This window comes from Diadema setosum, chromosome 20, assembly GCF_964275005.1.
Source record: "Diadema setosum chromosome 20, eeDiaSeto1, whole genome shotgun sequence".
In the NCBI taxonomy this organism is placed as follows: Eukaryota; Metazoa; Echinodermata; class Echinoidea; order Diadematoida; family Diadematidae; genus Diadema; species Diadema setosum.
This window is the reverse complement of record NC_092704.1, coordinates 11,685,071-11,706,138: the sequence shown is the minus strand read 5'-3', so window position 1 is coordinate 11,706,138 and position 21,068 is coordinate 11,685,071. Positions and strand designations below refer to the sequence as shown.

General features: G+C 39.2%; 2 protein-coding genes across 2 annotated transcripts in view; both read left to right on the top strand.

The window, feature by feature from the left end:
- LOC140243692 (uncharacterized) overlaps positions 1 to 21,068 on the top strand; it is an 82,075-nt gene that overhangs the window by 51,055 nt on the left and 9,952 nt on the right. The window contains exons 4-20 of the mRNA XM_072323355.1: positions 5,403 to 5,561; positions 6,336 to 6,398; positions 7,149 to 7,330; positions 10,157 to 10,319; positions 11,117 to 11,289; positions 11,758 to 11,859; positions 12,293 to 12,341; positions 13,320 to 13,360; positions 13,880 to 13,976; positions 14,691 to 14,744; positions 15,237 to 15,296; positions 16,096 to 16,158; positions 16,715 to 16,980; positions 17,497 to 17,653; positions 18,360 to 18,562; positions 19,466 to 19,585; positions 19,977 to 21,012. Coding sequence (XP_072179456.1) covers positions 5,403 to 5,561; positions 6,336 to 6,398; positions 7,149 to 7,330; positions 10,157 to 10,319; positions 11,117 to 11,289; positions 11,758 to 11,859; positions 12,293 to 12,341; positions 13,320 to 13,360; positions 13,880 to 13,976; positions 14,691 to 14,744; positions 15,237 to 15,296; positions 16,096 to 16,158; positions 16,715 to 16,980; positions 17,497 to 17,653; positions 18,360 to 18,562; positions 19,466 to 19,585; positions 19,977 to 21,012 — 2,988 coding nt within the window. The remainder of the gene's footprint in view (positions 1 to 5,402; positions 5,562 to 6,335; positions 6,399 to 7,148; positions 7,331 to 10,156; positions 10,320 to 11,116; positions 11,290 to 11,757; positions 11,860 to 12,292; positions 12,342 to 13,319; positions 13,361 to 13,879; positions 13,977 to 14,690; positions 14,745 to 15,236; positions 15,297 to 16,095; positions 16,159 to 16,714; positions 16,981 to 17,496; positions 17,654 to 18,359; positions 18,563 to 19,465; positions 19,586 to 19,976; positions 21,013 to 21,068) is intronic.
- Positions 155 to 4,319, top strand: LOC140243947 (uncharacterized). The gene is made up of 7 exons (XM_072323616.1): positions 155 to 347; positions 652 to 1,062; positions 1,476 to 1,664; positions 2,107 to 2,348; positions 2,805 to 2,946; positions 3,302 to 3,343; positions 4,300 to 4,319. Exons 1-7 carry the CDS (start codon positions 155 to 157, stop codon positions 4,317 to 4,319), a joined length of 1,239 nt encoding a protein of 412 aa, XP_072179717.1.

Genomic DNA, 21,068 nt, shown 5'->3' with positions numbered 1-21,068 from the left:
CTTTTTTGAATTAACATGTAGTAAAAAAAAGAAAATCAGATATCACTAAATGATAATTGCTTTAAGATCAAACTGGTTTCGACTATTCTTCGCTATAAGTCTTCTCTTTAAAAACAAAAGTCTCTCAACGTCAAAAACACTGAGTGAAAGATACATGTGTGTCGTTTTCTCCTTTTTCACAGAAGTTACAACAAGGACGCGAACGCGAGCGACAACGACTACTGCTCCAGGAACCGAGCAAACAACAGCAGTAGTAGAGGAAACTACTGCCACTCCTGAAGCAACAACTACAACTCAGACAACTGTTACATCGACCACAACAACACGACAGGAATCTACAACGCCAGGTAAGTTCTCACTTCCATTTTGCCAAGACTCGTGTCCGAAGACGTAAAACCTGAATTATGTCATGTAAAACTAGAAGGCGGTCACTCAACTCTTTCATGTTAGCATATATAACCTCTTCCTTCATCTACATTCTGCTTTATGGTATCCAGCAACCCAGTTTGCTTAACTGAACGAATGACTAAAATGCATATGTTGATATCTCTCTCAATGACTTTAACGTGTTACTGTTCACTTAACAATACTGTACCCTACAAATTCGTCGTCACGCCCGTCTACACCCAAGACATTTCTTTTATTTACCAGCTGCTTGCAGAAAACCACTGGATGGCGTGGATCTTGATACTAAATTGGAAGTTTTACTTGACAACAATAAAACCAACCTTTGGAGCGAACCTACTTCAGAGAGGACAGTGAAGGTCACTGTCAAATCAGTCGATGACACCTCAGACCTGACGATTAAGATATCAGCTGTCAGCATAAGCACAACCAATGGTTCACCTCCCGATAGCGTTACAATTGGTGTCCTCTCGTCCAGCGATGGGGAGGTTGAACGCAACTTTATAGCTGAACCCAGAGACGATCAGACTTCAGGAATGTACGAGCTTGAACCCTTGACTGGTTTGAATGAAGTTTATTTCGATATCACCCTTCCTGACGACTACAACGTGGCAGATTCGGAATTGACGGTGACATTCAGAGGGTGTATTGAAACGGGTAATTTCATTTCTTTCTTCGCTGAAGAAGTCCTCATTCATCTCTTTTGTTCTTGTATGTTATCTATTCATTTCTCCAACTAAATTTAACCACTATCTGCTGATATATTGCAACAGGATATCAACTTTGGAATTTTGTGTGATCACAAAAAGATACTTGGCAGGTTATTGATTTGGTAAAGTTATGTCTATACATTTTTCACTCATTTCTCTTGCGCTTTACAGTGCTCTCAACTTCCAGCAAAAAAATAAAAATAAATAAATAAAAAGAATCACGCTACACATTCTGCATTGTTAATTATTGTCAATATTGGCTGTATTGCTTTTATGAAATCAATGAATTGAATTTAAATTGTAATAGAACTGTGAGCGTTTCATCTTGGATTTCCGATGTACTTTTGTTTTATACATCAGCAACGGGCATGGAAACAACAGTAGTTACAACCGTTGTAACTACAACTATACCTACCACCACGTCGAAACCCACAACAGTCACTGAAGCTACCACCACAGCTGTTACCACAACAACTCCAGTTGGTACTACTAAGACGGAGGAGACCACAAGTCTTACAACTACTATCCCTGCTCAGACTACAGCGATGGGTAAAGCCTTGTTCTGTTTGTTTTTTTCCTCTCTCTGGCAAATGAGCTTTCTTTATAAATTAATCTCGTAAGTTAACACTTCCCTTCTATCTCAATTTAAAGCATGGAATTTAGTTGAGAATAATGTTCTAACTTGACTACTGGTGGCATTTTAAGACTCAGGAGATTGTCATCGCTACAATACAATACATTGTTATATATCCCCAAAACAACATCTGCACCAACAACAAAAGTGGTAGTAGTGCAGACAACTGCTACTCAGTCGACCATCACATATACCACTTGAGCAACTGAACAACCAACAACAGCATTAGGTTATTTCCATTCCATTCTAATATGATTCATGTCCCATTAGTACAAACATCAACGGTAGTGGAACGCTATGGTATGGCCAAAATATGTTACCCAATAACTGAGACGAACGATTGACCATTCTTTTCAGAATGCTACGAGCCACAAGAGCCATTGCAAGAAGTCACTACCTTGACATACGAAGCCAGTTTCAGTCATCCTATTACTATCAGAGGAATCAAACTACCTGCCAGCAGCTTCCCTACAATGACTACAGTAGTATTCAGGATCAAGCGCGCCGAAGGAGATGAATGGATTATTGTTCCTGCACAGAGCACAGAATCAGGATCTGGTGACTTCTCCGGTTCAGAATCGGGAGAGTCAGAGAGTCAGGTAAATCCTAAATAAACAAGTATTCCCTTGTTCTACACAGAACATACTTTACCACTTCTTGTATTAATACGTTATAAAAGGAAATGGGCGGTATTTCGCCTGTATCTTCTATTAACCCATTATGTGCTTTGAGTGTTGATTTGCACGTACAACCCTAAAGCACTGTATACGATATCCAACGACCATGAATGATAGAGAAAGGCTTAACAATATCCTCTATTTTCAGTGTACCAGTCCTAGCTGTCAAATCTCTACTGATCGTCTTCTCTGATTCATCGTACTAAAACTTGTTATCTTTCTTGGAAAAACATTATTATGTCACCCCTTTATTGCAGTCGTATTTCAAACATATTTGATTTTCTAGATTTGCATTCGCATTTTCTGAACATTCTTTGGTCCAGAATCAATTGGAAAGTTGTACTAATGCACTGATTAATTTCTTTGTATTCTTCATAGGGCGAAGTGACGTTTTCGTTGAGTGACTCTGCTCCAACGAACCTCTGGCTTCCATCCGAATTGGGGCCTGTGCGAGCTATCGGAGCAACCTTTGGAGATGTACTTAATCTGGGAAATGAAATCGAGGTCTACGGCTGTCAGGGTAGGTGCACTTTAAGTGACTTATTCAAAAACAACACTCTTATCTGGACAAGTTCTTGTGAGTTCAAACGGAAAATTCTCGTTCAGGATTAAAATTCAAGCAGTTCTATCTAACGTGTCTGTCGTGATCCTTAAAAGTTCTAGTTACGCAGAAAAGGAATATACTATGATTTATTTCTAATCATTTGATTCTTTATCCATGTATAGATTATAAGACACATTGCATTCACTCCGTGCGCTATGAACGGTATAATAAGTGAACTTAGAGCATTTTAAGTTGTTAGCTATGGCCGGATCAATTTCATTAAAAAGGTTGCTATGGATTTATTTTCCCCTTTGTTTGTATATTACCGCAGGACCCACTCTGGCTCCAACCACGAGAGGTACCTCTCCTCCAGGTAATACAATGTATTTTCATAAAAATATTAGGTTTTCTCGGTTTGGTCAAATACCATGAAACATTAAATAAGTAAAAAAAAAAAAAATATTTCTTTTAATGCTCAAGTCCACAGCGAAGCGCCATACGCTGCAATCACGTTGTAGAGTGCTGAGATTACAAATGTATTGTAAAAGACAAACAAAGTTTTTGTTTTTTGTGTTTTTGTTTTTTTTTTGGGGGGGGGTGTTCCATGGGTTTCCTTCAAAAATCATTCTCATATAGTAATTCTGTGCTTCAATACCATGCGCACAAGATGGAAATGGCACCGACTGCACTTTGCTGGATTTTTTTTGAAAAATTGAACGACTCGCAAACCAACGAGCAGGATTGTCCTTGATCTCTTCTAATAGTGCAAGGGAGATGATCAAGGCATACTTTTCGTGTTTAACGGGCTTCCTTCACAATGTATCTCTTAACATCTCGGAAATTATTTCTAGATTCACACCAAATTAGACACAATGGATATGACACTACTTCACCATACTGGATCTCTATCAAAATCAAACGGACTGTACACCAGAAAGCATTCCTGCTGTATATATATATATATATATATATATATATATATATATATCATATAGCCAAGCCCTGTTTGCCAAAACGTGACTGGCAACAGGAATAACCAATGCACAACCATTAAGTGACAAGATAACCACGAAATAACATTTTGGTACACGTAGAGCAAAACATGCCAACTAAATCAAGAAACTGACTATTGCTCAAAGTACAACTGTTCTGAAAATTTGTTATTGCGCGAATTGTGCCGCGCCACTGCTCGTTTTTCATCATGTTATACAACAAGGATACTGTTTCCCAATCATATCTGACTTTACCATCATCAATATATACAATAAATTGTCATCTAAGTCCCGGAAAGTGCTTTATTTGTCTTTTACAATACATTTGTAATCTCAGCTCTCTACAACGACGGTTAGAAGTTGATTACAAAAGCATTTGTTGTTGTTTTTTTTGTCTCTCTCTCGCTTGTCACATTTTCAGAAGCGACAACTCCTGGACAGTCGGATAAGTTTTTATTTTATCCGCCATGTAACCAACAATGCACCCCATTTGCGTACAAACGTGTTGAGATGACTCTGATTAGAATAAGTTATGACTTTGAACACTTGCTTCTTATTTTTAAAACCGTGTCTCGCTGATGTCTGGTCTTTCGCCGAAATACCGACACGGATGCAGAAACTTTTCCGTTCTTCTGGCCCCGTCTATCGCGTCAAGAGTATCTATGAGAACGTCAACCAAATTATAGGAAGCCAAGAAGTTTTCATACCACTTACCACGCGTTTTGTGTGTGCGTGTGTGTGCATGTGCGTGCGCGCGTATGTGTTTGTGTGCTTGTTCCTTTTGTTGTTGTTTTTTATTGTGTTTTAAAAGAATCACGTTTTTCGACCATGAAATTGCCTGGAGAGAAATACTTGACCTGGTGAAGTTAGCACTGATATTATAGTATGTCCACGAAGGCAAAACTCAAAGGTATACCATTTGACAAATACACCACGTCATCTTTCGCCATTCCTGTCTACGTCTCCAAAAGTATAATGTTACGCAACAGCACTCAGTCAGCGCAAACTGGACCTTTTTCATGTGTGGGTAAGAGAGCTGTGTGGGTAAGAGAGCTCGTCTCTGAATAACATGAGCCTGGTATGTAAGAATCATGCTCGAGCCCATGGGAAGCCCGTCACGTTTGTCCTTCATCAAGACGCTATGTCCACATTGCTGCTTTCCACCCAGGAGTATGAATGGGTACCTGGTAGGATGAGAAAGCTTTTGTTGGTTGATCAGCATCATGTGTGTGCCATGACTGCGACAGGCTGGAATGCTCCCCAGGGAGTGGAGGGTGAGCACTGTTGTCAGTGCTGGTTGGAAACTTTGTTTCCAGTGGCCAGGGTAATAATAGTCCAAAAAGCGCATTGAGATACTTAATAAATGTGAAATGCGCTGTATAAAGACTAGGAATTATTATCATCATAACTATAACTTAAATGATGATATCATATTGATAGGTAAATCAACTACCTTCTGGACGTCAGCTCGAACGACAACGGTAACCACCCCGAATATGGAAGAAACGACGACCGTCATAGAGCATTCAACGTCGGCACCCGAAGAGTCGACCACCGTCAAGACTACAGCCACTCCGGGCGGGACGACTTCTGTTTCTGGTAAGAGCGGTTACAACACCATCAACATAAGAAACATTTCGTGTGATGAATACATTATCATTTCGCTATTCTTGTCCCATTTGGAGGACACTTTTTAGCTCGATCTTTATTCTGATATTCGTCAACTTGATCATGGTGGGCTATGCATTGAATGTACTTGAAACTCCAAAGTATGGAACATCGGTTTTCGCCAGCAATGAAACAAACTTTCAAATCATTCATACGCGAGTTGTACATACACCACCATGTAACTGAAAGGGGTTGTGTTCAGGATAATTAAGCAGGCTTTATTCGGGTTTCGGTTTTTGTTTTTTGTTTTTGGTTTGTTTGTTTTTTTTTTGGGGGGGGAGGGGTTGTTTTGTTATGTTTGTTGCCACTGTTTGTTTGTTGTTGTTGTTTGCAATAAGCAGAGAACACAGTTTGCTACGATAGCATCCAAAGCGTGATTACGAGAATTGCTCAGGAGCTTCCAATCGCATGAGTAGTATTGTGTGTATGTGTGTGTGTGTGTGTGTGCGTGTGTATGTGTATGTGTGCGTGTGTACTCACGTTTCTGTTCATAGTAGGGAGTTACATGCAAATATTGTCACAAGAAGACAGCCCCTGTGCAACGAGGTTGTTGGTTGATCCCCACACACACACACATATATAGGGGAGAGAGAACGATAGAAATATATATGGATATAGATATAGATATAGATATAGATATAGATATACATGTTGCAGATATATATAGATATTTACTTTTATGACCGCTGTAACTTCTCTTTTCAGAGCTACCAACTACATTAACCCAGGAGGCAACCACAGCAACGCCAAAAGTGACAACAACCCCCGGTAACTAATTGAGTATATGAGTGGACAATCCATTTTCAGAAAAGATACCGAATTGAACACACGAACTTTTTTTAGAGTACTCGTTCTAGAAGCCAGTGTGACTCAGTAGATGATCAAACGGACTCTCAGTCAGGAAGTCCCGGGTTCAAGACCCCTGGCAGAAGTGGTTGTGTCCAAGTTACCAACATAATTTAAAGGGATGGTATAGTTTTTGGTTGAGATGGGGCTTCAGGTTTTTAACTTTCTTGTGAGATATAATGATATATATATATATATAAAATAAAAAACCATGCCAATCTATATAAGAAGGATTCAAATTATGTATGATGAAATTTGGCTTTGAAATAATTGAGATATCCAACAACAAAGGGATAATGATAAGAGGTGCATGGGTCCTACCTTTTTTATTCTTATTTTTTTTTTATATCTCAGTCATTTCAAAACCGTTGTTCATCAAAAATAATCTTTGATTTCCTTTTAGAATTGTATGCTTTCTCATATTTCACAAGTAGTAGTAGACCAAAAGAAAAAATGAAGACAAATCTTGACCAAAACTATACAGTTCCTTTGAGCATGGAGGTGCATAGTGATTGTGATATCCCTTTTTAGTCAATTCGTGATGTTGAGTAGACATGATTGATGCCGTTTATCTGTGTATTGCAATGAATACTTCCTATCATGCCAAATATCGATGTGATTATGGCAGTTTTGATTATATCACATCAATTTTTTTTTCGCTAAAATTTGAAGCCTGCAAAGAAAATCGAGAGTGGAAATGCGGCTGCAGTACTACCTGCGAGGATATGGCCAACAACCCATCATGCAACAACTGTGTGTACGCCTGCCACTGTGCAGAAGGATACGTCTTGGACGATGGAGAATGCGTACATGAGGAGAGTTGCCCATGTTACTACAATGGACAATTCTATCAGGTTCGTATCACACGTCTGCCATAATAATGCATACATAGATGTTCAGATGCGCGTTTATGTTTCATCCATATCAAAATGGTATATACTTCTATTTCCAGTGTACAGTGTGTGTTTGTGTCTGCGTCTTTTGTCTGTATGTATGGGCGTAGACCTATAGCGAAAGAGAAACAAGAGCTCAGGTGTAATTTAATGATCGTAATATTTTGGATGGCGATGAAGGTTATAACATTAACGATGGCACGACTTTCGTTTGCAGTATTGAGTATATCGTCATGTAAAAAAAAAAAGTTAAGAATTTGCCCGACCAATGTTGCTGCAACAAAATGGGCAAGAAAAAAATCGACAATTTGCAAAGCCGTTGCCCGCCCTCGCATACACACACACTCAGGGGGTCATTCTGTACCGCATGCGCGTTTCCGATTTTGGGGAAAAGGAGTATATTTTAATGGGCTCAATTCGGGGGAAAATCCCGAAAATAGTTAACATACGAGATCTTATAGGATTTTTGTCCGAAATAATTTTAATCAGGGGTAGTTTTCAAATCTTTATCAACAACCCTGAAACAGGTCCCGAACAGAGTTAGTTTCAAACCCCCGAAAAATCCCAAAATAGGGGTATTACGGCTTCTTGGTGTTTCCTCCGATTCTCCCGAATGTGCTTACTCGGAATGTTTTGCCGCAAAGCACATTGGGCTGGCCTTCTTTTCGCAGGGAAGTACAGCTTCTCTGGTATATTCAGCATGAGAAAGTCTCTGAAGACATTCAAATCAAATCAATCCAAGTTCAAATTTATTCGTTTTTTCCACAATATACAAACATAAATCTCACTTTCTTGAGTGAAAGAAACAATGCATACAATTGTAAAGAGAAAACAACAATAATAGAAAAAAAACTAACAGTAGCGATACATTGCAATAGTTGCTGAGGTAACGAAAGTGAAATGGTTGTCAATATATGCACTGTGTGAAAAACGGAGGGACCCACTAAAAAGACAAAGCTTGTAGAGTGTGGGCCCTTCTTGTATTAAAAGCCCGATGCAAAAGTTGAATTGAAGACAACAACAAATCGGCACAAAAAGTTTGTCACAAAAAAAGTTTGGCAGCCCACTAAGAGACAGACGGACAAATAGTTATACAAAAAACAACAACAAACAGAGTAATGAGCATAAAACAGGACTGAGACAGCAACAGGACTACTTGTAGGAAAAAAAAAAACTGACTAGACGCCACAAGAGGAAACAAGATTATAGCGTGATAAAGAGGTAACAGAATAGACAGGAATATGCAACAAAGATAAAGACAACGATCCTCGGAGGTTTGAGGAAGAAAGAGAAGAAGAAAAAGAAGAAGAAAAAAAAAGGAATGTAGAACAAACCCTTCAACTGCGAAGTATAGGTTAAACAAGATCTTATAGTCAAGGCTTAGGCAATAGTAACAATAATAAAAAGAACGGCAATGCAGATATTGCGGACGGGTAACAAAGTAAGCCTATAAACTAATCTGATTCTGGGAGTCGTCATTATAGGATTGTAAAAGAAAAAACTTTAATCTCCTTTTAAATGAGTTTATAGAAGGAGCAGATTTTAAATCATGATTCAGGGAATTCCAATAATTTGGTCCAGCGTAAATAAGTGTATTCTTTGCTAGAATCGTTCGAAGGAGCGGTAAATGAAACCCGTTAGAGCGTCGGGTGGGGTAATTATGGTATGATTGTTGTTTGTTTTTTGTTTTGGAACATAGAACCAAAGATAGTAAACTGTTATCATACATATACATAAATTGACCTAAGTTAAATAAAAAATAATTCGTTGATTTTTGATAGCTTATAACAGTCAAACAATGCATTTGTATGTGAACGTGTGGGAGAATTGGAAATGATACGGAGGGCTTTCTTTTGCAGTAATAACACTCTATTCGGCAGCGTCTGATGAGTATTGCCCCAAGCTAAAATTCCATAATTAAGGTAAGGGAGTATCAAAGAGGAGTATAACACTAGTAAGGACTTTTCAGGAATATAAAATTTCAGTCTGTTCATAACACCTATATTGCGAGAAATAATTTTGCAGATATGATCAATATATATTTTCCAAGAAAGTTTATTATCTACAAAAATACCAAGAAATTTAAAATATGACACACTTTCTAAATTACAATCATTCAGAAGTATTTCTGAATTCAAAGAATCAACAGTATTGCTGAAAAGCATATATTTTGTTTTTTGAACATTCAATGATAACTTGTTAGCTCTGACCCAGTTGATCACTTTTTTCAATTCCGTATTAACTTTTTGAACAAGAACATCGATATCGTTATGGGCAAGAAAAACACTGGTATCATCAGCAAAGTGTATAAAAGAAAGTAACTCTGAAACAGAGGAAAAATCATTGATATATATTATGAATAACAGCGACCCTAAAAGACTTCCCTGTGGAACGCCACACTTAACTCCTGTAAATGCAAATCCCTGTCAATGCAAGGGCTAAAAGTGTGGACACTCTTCACCTCTGAATTCTTTCTTCATTTATGGAGATTTTTACAATCTTCCCTTCCAACATGTCTAAAAAATTGTGATAGAGGTAATTTTGTGGATTCCCTTCCATAAGTCCGTAATAGGGGGTCACAATCCTGACCAATTTCCATCCCTAACGGAGGTACACTGCATTTCTAAGAATCTGGATGAAGCATATGTGTGTGGTTGCCCGCCTGAGTAGAGGGCCGTAGGGCCGTGAGCCGTTGCTATTAATGTCATAGGTTTCTGACGACGATTGCATATTACGCCTATACCCAGCATTCACGCTCTTTCATCTTTCACACTCTTTCCGAACCAGTACGGCGAAGAAGTCATTCTGGACGACTGCTACTCGGCAACGTGCGGCCCGACGGTGATCCGTCTTGAGAACAGCAAGGTCAAGTCGTGTAACATTGATACCTGCGCGGAAGGCATGAGGCTGTACGATCTGCAAGACGGATCATGCTGTCGCTGTGTGCCCGGTAAATGTTGACACGCTGCATGCTCGACATTAAGTGTCAGAATATATTGTGTGTGAGAGACCCGCGTTTATACAGGGCGTATATTCACGTGTCGTGTGACCTTATACTGACGAAAATCATCGTTTATTGCGAACTAAAATCTCCAAACGTTTATGTTCCTTCTATATATTTAGCATGTACTAATCGCAAGACAATGTTTTTGACCAAGGGCTTTTTATTAAGTGATATTTGAGTCAAGACATCATGATATGACTTCAATGCCACAGCAAAAGACATTTGCCTCATTATAGAGAGTTAGTCAGAGAGTGAGGTACATTGTGCTGGATTGGGTGCGTAGTTTTTTAGCCGGGATATGGATGGGTGCTGTGCTCCACTCTCTTCCCCGAACAGTCGAGAGTGGGCACGGGTGAGGGAGGGTTGATGGGCGAATGTATTAATAACAGAAAATATGTGGATGTCTCTTGCATCTCCCTGAGGGCATTTTTAGATTCATGTGTGTGTCTGTTTATTTTTTTTTAATACTTCATTTCTGTATCCACGTATATACATTGTATCTGCATGTTTTTAGGAATATTTCATTGTATATACTATATGTGCTTTGTAAGAAGCGAATAAAGAATATAATAATAATAATAGACTAGTTCAATAACTAGACGCAGTATTTTGTTCTTTCACCAACCAGTGTGTAAAGAAAAAGAAAGGCAACAGGTAGGCTAATGAAGACATCAATTTAATGTTGTAATGTGGTATCCCACTTACCGGAAATACTTTGTTTCTTCATGAACGTGCATATCCAGAGTGCACCGACGGAAGGGAGTGGCGCGAGGATCCTCAAGAACGTTGCGAGCGGACCTGCGACTCCGACACCGAGGTGTGCAACGTGGAAGGCCGGGAGAGTCCCTGCTACTGCTCGGACAACATGGTCTGGAACGGCACGGCGTGCGCTGACAGCTGCCAATGCGAGCATGATGTAAGGCTTCTAGCATTACACTCGTGAAATAGATGCAGAGTCGGAGAGGGGCCTTATCCCTAACCCGCCAACTATAAGATAAACAACAACAACAACAACAATCGTTAATCATTTGCGTTCATCTCGTAAATTGACACTTTGAATATCATCAGTGTTCTTTCCTTATTTGTGCCGTACGTATACTATGCGTCTCTGGAGGCGATTTTCTTTTACCTCTCCGAAAATAAATGGCCAGTCATGAGTAATGCGTATACCTAATGTATTTGTGTATAAATACACATAAATTAGGTAAATTAATGGCACGCCCGTAATCATCCTTCATAAGGGAAGACGTCAAAAGATGATATTCCCATAACATTGCCTCAGTGATGCTATAGCCTAGCAGTATGTCCTGGTCAAGGTTACCGTCCAACTTCGCTTCGTTTTTCATATCTGTCTCTCAAACTGTGCGTGGGTTTTGCTTTCCAGGGAACCTGGATGGAAGGAAACTGCACATATTGCGAATATTCAGACCCGATCTCGTGCATCAAATCTTGTCACAAGAATTGCACACTGGAATGTGCGGCGGACGTGAGTTTGTTTTCCGTTATCATTTATATGTGAATAGTATGTCCCCGTTTTTACAGCTTATAAAGTATGAATTTGGGGCTGCGTACACGAATGTAAGTAGTGATGCATTTTGGTATTGTTAAGCTCCTTTGTTTGAATGTCGTGTCATTGATATGATCTCAGATATTAGTATAATTTTAGGAGGTTTAATGATGATAGGAAATAACACGAGAAACACTTATGCCATGTCATAAGTTAAAAATTGATACTTAAATGAATCAGTCCTGCTGACCTATACTATTATAACAGTGAAGGAGAGAGCACCTCATTAAAGTCAAGTAATTTTTAGTATAGTTGCACTTTTTCGAACTCGTATCAAGAGAATAATTGAGATGATGGTTGATTTCTATCGTCATTTGATTTTTGTTCTGTTTTTTAATGCCGGTGTTTTTAGGAGGAGATTGAAGACGTTCCCAACGAGTGCTGCAGATGTGTGCCAAGAGGTATTATTAATAAGGCTTTCTGTTTGTTCCTGTCTCTTTGTAATTGGAAATAAGGTAGTGAAAATGTATGATAATTGTAATACACTAGTGTAAAAGTGTTTTCATCACCCCAAAACAGTATTATTTACAAAGCAAAGGGTCTATACAGCCATATAAAAGAAAGCGGGGACGTTAAGATTCTGATCACAGTGCGTCCAGTACACAGTTTTCATACCGCAACTTCCATGCAAAGCAGTACTATCTAGAAACAAAAGTGTTTTGCAGCCCTTTAAACGAATGCAGAAAGAGTAAAATTCGGATCATATTTCTATAAACAACAGAAAAAAAGAAATAGAAGGATGGACTGACAGTGATGTTGAGGTATGTTAAAAACAGAAACATTGCGTGAAAGTGTATTTTTTTTATGAAACCACAAGTGGACTAAGTGCAAAGCAAGAAAAGTATTGCTGATAGGTCTATGATTAGCTTGTTGAAGTAAGTTTGATGGTGTTTTTTTTTCCAATGATAGAATTTATTGATTTCTCGAAGCAACATAATTATACAGAGAATGGATGAAATACAAAATTATTACTTCAACACAAAGCCATTTCTTTGGTACAAACAATTTAAACACTTATCTGTATTTTTCATGTTTTTTTTCTTCAAATATTCAAATAACTCCTAACTAACAAACATACTATAAAGGGTCGTACATGGTGTTGATAACTTGACTTCGTTTTTGTTTGTTCTCAAAACTCATCGACGAGAAATAGAACGTAAAAGACAAAATAAGAAAGGAAATTACGCATTTCACTCGAGATGTGGTGTACAGAAATATACATCAACAGTATTCAAGGCCTATTCATAACTTGAAATTCAACATAACTATGACAGCTTTCAGACGAGAACACTACAACAAACGTTGGTTCACCAATACATGCGTCTGGCTATAATAGGTTATCCTGCAAATTCTATTGCATTGTATTTTTTTTTCTTCAGAACGTTGCATTGATCCGGATGTCCCCAATGGCTACATAGAGGTAAGTTGTAAAGCAATCATAATATGATAGCTTAAGATTCATTTTGACGGCTCTTCAAACATTTTAATGGCTATATACATGATGTAAAGATGAATTGACCCTCTATGTGCCACTCTAATTACCTGTCCATAGTTTTGTATGTGAAATTTGTGCATATTCGACTTGACATCGGCACAGAAAGGGTTAATCACCATGGATAAAAAACAAAAAATTAAACATTTTGTTTCTCTGATTGTAACGTACCACTTACACCGGTTGATTTTGGAAGATAACTTTATCTTTACTTTCGGTGTGCATTTATGACAGATTGGTAGCTTTTCGCAATGTACAGTCAAGTTCAAGTGTATTGTAATACCCTGGGGCAGCCATTTCTTCTTCTTTTTTTTCATGGCCCAAGGAGGTTTAAACTTGAGCAAGGAACATGACCTTGTTTTTTTTTTCTGCTCTGAGATTTGAGAAGTGACGTACTGGTTGTATAAATAAATTTACAACCACCATCCAATTTCTCGCCCTGTCCAGCTCAACGAGGCCTGGGCGATATCGGAATGCAAGATTGCCGAGTGCATCAAGATAGGAACACAGTATATCATTCGAGAGACAATATCCTCCGAGTGTGGTAAGCTTTTGTGAGCATGGCATTGTTTTTTTTTTTTTTTTAAAGACTAATATCTTGCATATTCAAATGTTTGTTCCGTACACCGTCGCATATGATCATTTTGTCAGTTGGTCGTTTCAATTTAATGATAATCGCGTCAGCGTAATCATTCTGTTACCCGACTCTTTTCAAAGTGAAGTGCAGGTCCATGTCCATGTTGGCTTTGGTCTAATGATTTCTTTTTGTTTCTGGCAGAAAAGCTAAGATATTTTGCATACAGAAAACAACAAAATACCACATTGTAACATGCCTACCTCTATGCTAAAGTTATGTCAGACTTTTCGATACAAATTCTATACGTACCATCATAAGTGCTTAATGTTCTTCTATTCATGGCAGATAGCTTAGAAGGTAGTTAGCATTTGATACTGATGTACACTGAGAGAAAAGCACTGGAAGCACCTATTCTCATTCCTCAGTTTTCGTAAAACTGCACCTTTTATTCGTGTTCCTCCTACTCCATTCTCTAGCGATTTGAAATAAGTTTGGTCAAACCCTCCCCTCCCCGCCCCCCGCCCCATGCATGTCTGCTGTGGTTCTTTGGTCTGCTTGTCAGAAATGATCAAAAAGAGTCCTTTTCTCGAAAGGGTGCACATAAACTGCGAAAGCAAGTGTTATTATATCAATTTACGTTACCACTAATTCTACCATATACGTATGTGTTTGAACGCGCAGTGCCAGGAACAACAACGCCTCAATTTACGTCGCCAACAGTGCCTACCACGCCAGGTAAGTGGAGAACCAAAGTAAAGTTTAGCAGTTGATATACAAATGGAGCTAGTTCCGTGATATCTCTATAACATGACCTATTCCTTTATCATTTTGAATGCGTCTGCAAACCTTTGACAAAGCATAAGATGGATGCGTCCTGTATATCTGTAGCATCCATTCCTACTGTTGATTTGATTTTTTCTTTCATTTGATTTCAAGTACTATCTATGTGTCATTTAGAATTACATCATTTTTCAGCAATTTCACTGACGTCAAATTTGGTATTACACAATTATGGTTACTGTACTTTCGCAATTTCCAATGAGTTTTGCCGATATCCGCTCACGTAATGTTTTGCTCACAAAGAGTTATTCGGTCCTCTTCTAATGTCAGTCGAAAAGAGGACCGCTTCTTCCAAAAGAAAAAGGTGACCACAACCCGAGAAAACATGATTATTGTATAGAATTTCCGTCAATGCTATCTCACGTATATGTGTGTGTGATTGTACAGTACCAGAAACGACAACGCCTCAGGTTACGTCATCCGCGGTGCCTACTACGACACTGTCAGGTGGGTGTACTACTACCATGGACCTTAAACAACGTCGTATGTCCATGGTATTATCGATGTGGCTGTAAGCACCAAATGTATCCAACATATCATATCTATGACGTCAGTCGCATCTGCTCGAGCACTATATCCTCCCTAATCCACATTGTCTGATTGTGGTCAAAAAGTCCAGACCGGACAATCGAGTCCATTCCAAATCGCTAGTTTTATTTCAACATTTTCCAGACTTCATAACCGACAGCAAATATCACTACCTAGACAAAAATAATGTGCTGATACGTATGGTATCAAAATGTCGACACAAGCCGCGCTCACACTGGCAAAAGATCGAGATCATAAAGATCGCGATCTTAGACTTCGCGATCTTTTGCCAATGTGACCGCGGCTTTTGTGGTTTCTGTATGTATTCTTTTTAATATCATTGTAAAGTCCTTGCCTAAAATGAATCATGACAGCAGTAGTATCCGTCATGATGACCAAATGGAAAAGACGATGGTAGAGAGAATAATTTATGCAACATTTAAACGATTAAAATGTTTCGAGTTCTGCAGTGCAACTTTAATTGAAGATTCTACGTACATTGTAATAACTTGCTAATGTATTTTTTAAACGTTTCTTAATAAAAGGAGAAAGTTAAGTGAGATTTATTATGTGGAATGTGTTTTCTGTTGTTATTTCGTGAGTATTCTAGGAAGGAACAAGAATAGTGTAACTGCAATCCATTCATCATTATGCCACATGCAAATTGCATATATATTATAACATTATGGAAATTGTATTTCCAATGATAATATTTCAGTTACAGAATCAACTACAGCGGAAGGCCGAACCACCACTGCTTCTACACTGCCAACCGAAGAAGGTGATTACTTTACTTCAATTTTATCTTTTTAGGATACAGGTGCGGTAGTACAAAGATCTTATGCCAGTACAATCTCTTCTCCATATGAAAACAACAAACATATTTTTTTTTTTTATGTATTCTATAATCTTATATGTTATACATATTTTTACGTTGTTTTTTTTTTCCTCGGGTTAGCCATGATTACTAACTCTCTTTTTTCGGCAATACGATAATACTAATAATTATTATTATTATCATCAATATCATTATTGTCATCATTATCTTTATCAACATCATTATTATTATTATTATTGCAGAACGTACTGTTATTCATCGTCTTCATCATTTTTTATAATGATAATACGTGTCCTGAACAGTCAGCAATAATAGTAATAATAATAATAATAATAATAATAATGATAATAATAATTGCATTTATATGGCGCTTCATACTGGCATTTCTAAGCGCACATTTCTATGCAATCATTCCCAACAAACGTACCATAAGAATCTATGATGAAGAAAATCCCATTAAATACATTTCTTACATTTCGTGGTTGCCTTCCTGTTCCAGTTTGCCAAGAACGTTGTCACGTCGAGGTCACGTGCGACTCCTCCATAGAGACAATACCGTTTCCGACCGATAGCGACTGCAAGAAAATAACCGACCTCGCAGCCAACCCGGATTGCGCCTGCAAGGCGGGCTACTACAAGGACACTATCGAAAACCAGGAGGAATTCCTGGCAAATGTTGGACTCGTGTCCAATACTAAAATGTGCGTGAAGCCATTGGGTGAGACGGAGTGCACGTACTGCCAGTACAACGGTGAGGAAGTCCGGGTGAGTTCTGGCTCGCAAATCTGAGATTTGTAGGTGCCATACTATATCCTCTCTTCAATTCAGGATTGCATTACGGTTATATGTAACCCTTACTATATGATTTGACCTTTTTGCCCTTAAATCGACTGAGTGAAATGAATTCATTCTTCTGTTGAAGAGCAATGAATGCTTCCCACCCAGAAAAGTAAAACTGATGACTTACATTCTAACTTGTTTTCAGTAAATGAATGGGGAAAATGGGAAAAAATACATAAGTACATACAAACAGAAACGTTTTATATCCTGACTCGGCGAAAATGTCTTCTCTAAACCATATTTTGTAATTATTGGAAATTATTACTCTTTACTTTTTTATCACTGTCATATTTGGTGGATCGTTATCTATTTTATGATATCTGTCATAGAAATGATGGTCGAAAACAACAAATAGAAGGGAATATACTCTCTCTCTCTATCTATCTACCTCTCTCTGACGATTCTCCATATTTGTTTTTGCATTGATCTGATGTAACACAGTATGGATCATATATCACGATACCGGGAGACTGCACAAAGTGTCAGTGCATTCGGAATCCCGAGACGGACGCAAGAGAAACGAGTCCATACGTGCTTGATTGTGAACCGTTCGAACCCGAGAACTGTCAGCTCAGCACGACGACGACAGTGTCAAACGGTAATTTCAACTGGCTCCGCTGCTGGTTATTGTGGGGGCGGTATGGCAGTGTGGGGGCGCTGTGGCATAGTGGATAAGATTTCGAACTCCCAATCAGAGTTCGATTCCCGCCTAGTCCTTACGTCCTTGGGCAAGGTGTTTCTAACCCACCATGGCCCAGGTTTATAAATGGGTAGGGCCTACCTGACAACGCTAGGGTAATAGAATTCGAAATTCATCATGTCACTTTCTATCTTTTTGAGGAATTGCACATGGTCTTCCAATCCAAAGTGAAACTTGCCTCTCAATTATTGTTGGTTGTGATTTACATTTTTGCAGAAAAAAAAAATCGGGGTCTCTTTCTGTGTAACATAACAAAGGTCGTAAAAAAGGAATTTAAGGAAATTTCCACTGAGTGGCACTGTTATGGGAGTGTATATGTGTAAATAAGAGTATAATTTGCTGGTATGACTGTATGATAGTATGATAAGTGTGATGGTGTGTGTGTCTGTCTTTCTGTCCCTCAGTGCGTGCATGTGTACGTTTGTCTGTTTGCGCGCGGGGGTGCGTTTGGTCTCGTGGGTGACAGAGCATACTCTAGATCATTGACGGGATTGAACAGTATAGTCCACAGTACAGTGACATCGTGTAGTCGACATTGTAGTTTTGTCACCTCGGACGAAGCTTAAAGTCATTAAGTATTTTTTTTTTTCGGCCAACTTTACAGTTTGCGATGAGGAGTGCTCCTGCAATGTTACCTGTGATCAAAGAGGACAAGGGGCATCTGTGTCGCTCAGCTGTTCGGATAACGAAGATTGTCGAAACTGCATGTGCACGGACACACTCATCAGAGACTACATCTGGGGCACATCTCTCTGTCTGAGGATGCCAATATGTCCTGAATGTTTCTTCAACAACCAAGTCATACAGGTCCGTATCTGGATATACATTCAACAAGTGACGTCATCAGCGAATCGCTACCATTGGTGATGCAAAAAAAAAGTACTACAATCACGTTTTGGGGAAAAAGAAAAATATGTGTATTTTTAATGCATATGTATAATAGTAAATTCTTTGATGCACATAGTCCTCGGATAACCTTCATAATCCATGTAAGAAATATTTTGTAAATAAAAGAATGAAATATAATTATATCCAAGACCCTATCAGACCTAAAACAACAACAACAACAACAACAACAAAGGAAAGATCGGCACTATTAAAAGACAGGTATTACTGCGGATCAGACATGCTTGGGGCCTGGATGATGCCCAGCGAATATAGCCACCACAAACTGCCATTTCAGTCTGCACAAGGTTTCGAAAACACTGCAGGGAATTATTCAATAAATGGTTTATGTCATATACATTTTACTGTGAACATAGACACAGAGAGTTTTGTCATTTTGGACAGTGACAGTGATGGTGAAATACTCATGGTGAGTTGGCTACCAGCTCACACACAAGAACCAAAACACGGTTCCTACAGCCCGGCCATCTATGCTCAGCGCAGACGGCATGCAGCGGGCACTGCTTGGAAAGCTGCGTCTGTATCGGGACTGCAGACGATCAGCTTACGCCTTGCATCACTTGCCTTCTTATGATTATTTTGATCGAAAACTGTAGTATTAGACTGTAATCATGTACGTTAGCGAATCGGTATGTTTACCAAGAATAGTTAATTCGTCTGTGCCGTATTTCCTTGTCTACTTTCTTGTTTGATAGAGAAAGAGGGGGATAGCTACATGCTATCTATGTCACACAATAATTATAAACGAAAAGAGATTGATGTTACTCAGAAGTAACTCCTTTCCATGTTTTCTGAACCCCTCAGCCGGGGGAGAATTTCACGATGGGAACGTGCAAGGACTGCGTGTGCGATCAAATGGGGTCACTAGGCGGTGCTGTATTCTGTACCACCACTTGTTTACTGACTGAAGAAGACTGTAGCCAGGTAAGGATGCTACACAGCTCTCATAGACCATAGTTTCCCCGTTCGTATTTTTTCGATTGTCTGTGAAATTGGCAAAAGCGATTTCTGTTCCTTTTTTTTTTTTTGCACCCAACTTCGTGAGCATGTGAGATGCATACATATGTACATGTATGCGTAGTACATTTGATTCGATAGTCTGGCTCAACTTCTGCCAAGTCTGTTCCTGTTATACCGAACTGGATACAAAATGAATTTGAAGTTACCTTCGTAGACGTAATGAAATACTTATGGTATGCTTGAAAAATTCCGTATTTTAGAATATTCAAATGACGGTCGACGTTCCAAATAGAAGTACAGTTCCATCCATTCTTGAATATATATTACAATGTACTTGATTATGTCTTTGAATTAGGATGGACTAGTTTTGGACAACACGGAAGGCAAGTGCTGCGAATGCAGAGAAGAGGTTACCACCACCACAGAGACCATTACAACCAAGGCTACGACAGAGCATTCAACGGAGGGACCAACTACCACGATGACTACCACTGTCACTACAGTCGAGACAACAAAATTACCCGTTACGACAAAACTGGCTACAACTTTGGCACCAACCACTTCTACTCACTCTGTCACGACAACTGAGGGCCCGAAGGTGACAAGTGTTACAACTCGGGTCTCGGTGTCTACGGCCGCAACCCCAACGTCGAATGTTTTGACAACAGTAACGGAGAAAGTCACTGAAGAAAAAATGACGACTACCCTGGCACCTGTTACATCACCGCTACCAACCACACGCGCCCGAGAAACTTCCAGAATCCCTTCGGTGACGTCACCCATACTAACAAAGATCACGACAGTTCCATCCACTGAAACGGTTGGCAAGACAACAACTATCTCGCCGACTACTAAGCTGTTCCAGTCTTCCACGTTAGTTCCATCTACTGTTTTATCTACAACTGCATCTCCAGCCAGCACAACCCGACCAAGACCGGCCAACCCCACCGAGTCCAAAAAGGCGACAAAGCATATTCCAACCACAACACTAGGAACAACGGAAGGAACGGTGGGTGTAACTACAACGGCTTTTACAACGCCAACGCCCGAAATGAAAACTACAACGGCAGTACTAACCACATCGCCAACGGTTAAAACTACAAAGACAATTGAAACAACGTTCCCAAGAGTTGAAACGACACCAGAAATCATTACAACAAGAGGAATACCAACAACCGCTGCAACTACAAGGGTATTTGAAACAACAACACCTGCAGTGAAAACATCAGTGGTACCGACAACACTACCTTCAGTTGGTACAACAACGGTCATTCCAACAACAATGACCAGACGTGTAACTATCACGCCTATGCCCACTACAACATCTGCAACAACAATGCCGACTACTGCGGCCACAACCATCGCCACCACTACACGACTGACAACACCAGGTAAGTTTACCGCTGCTGTCGCTAGACTGAACATTACGAGAGTCTGAATTTTGTTT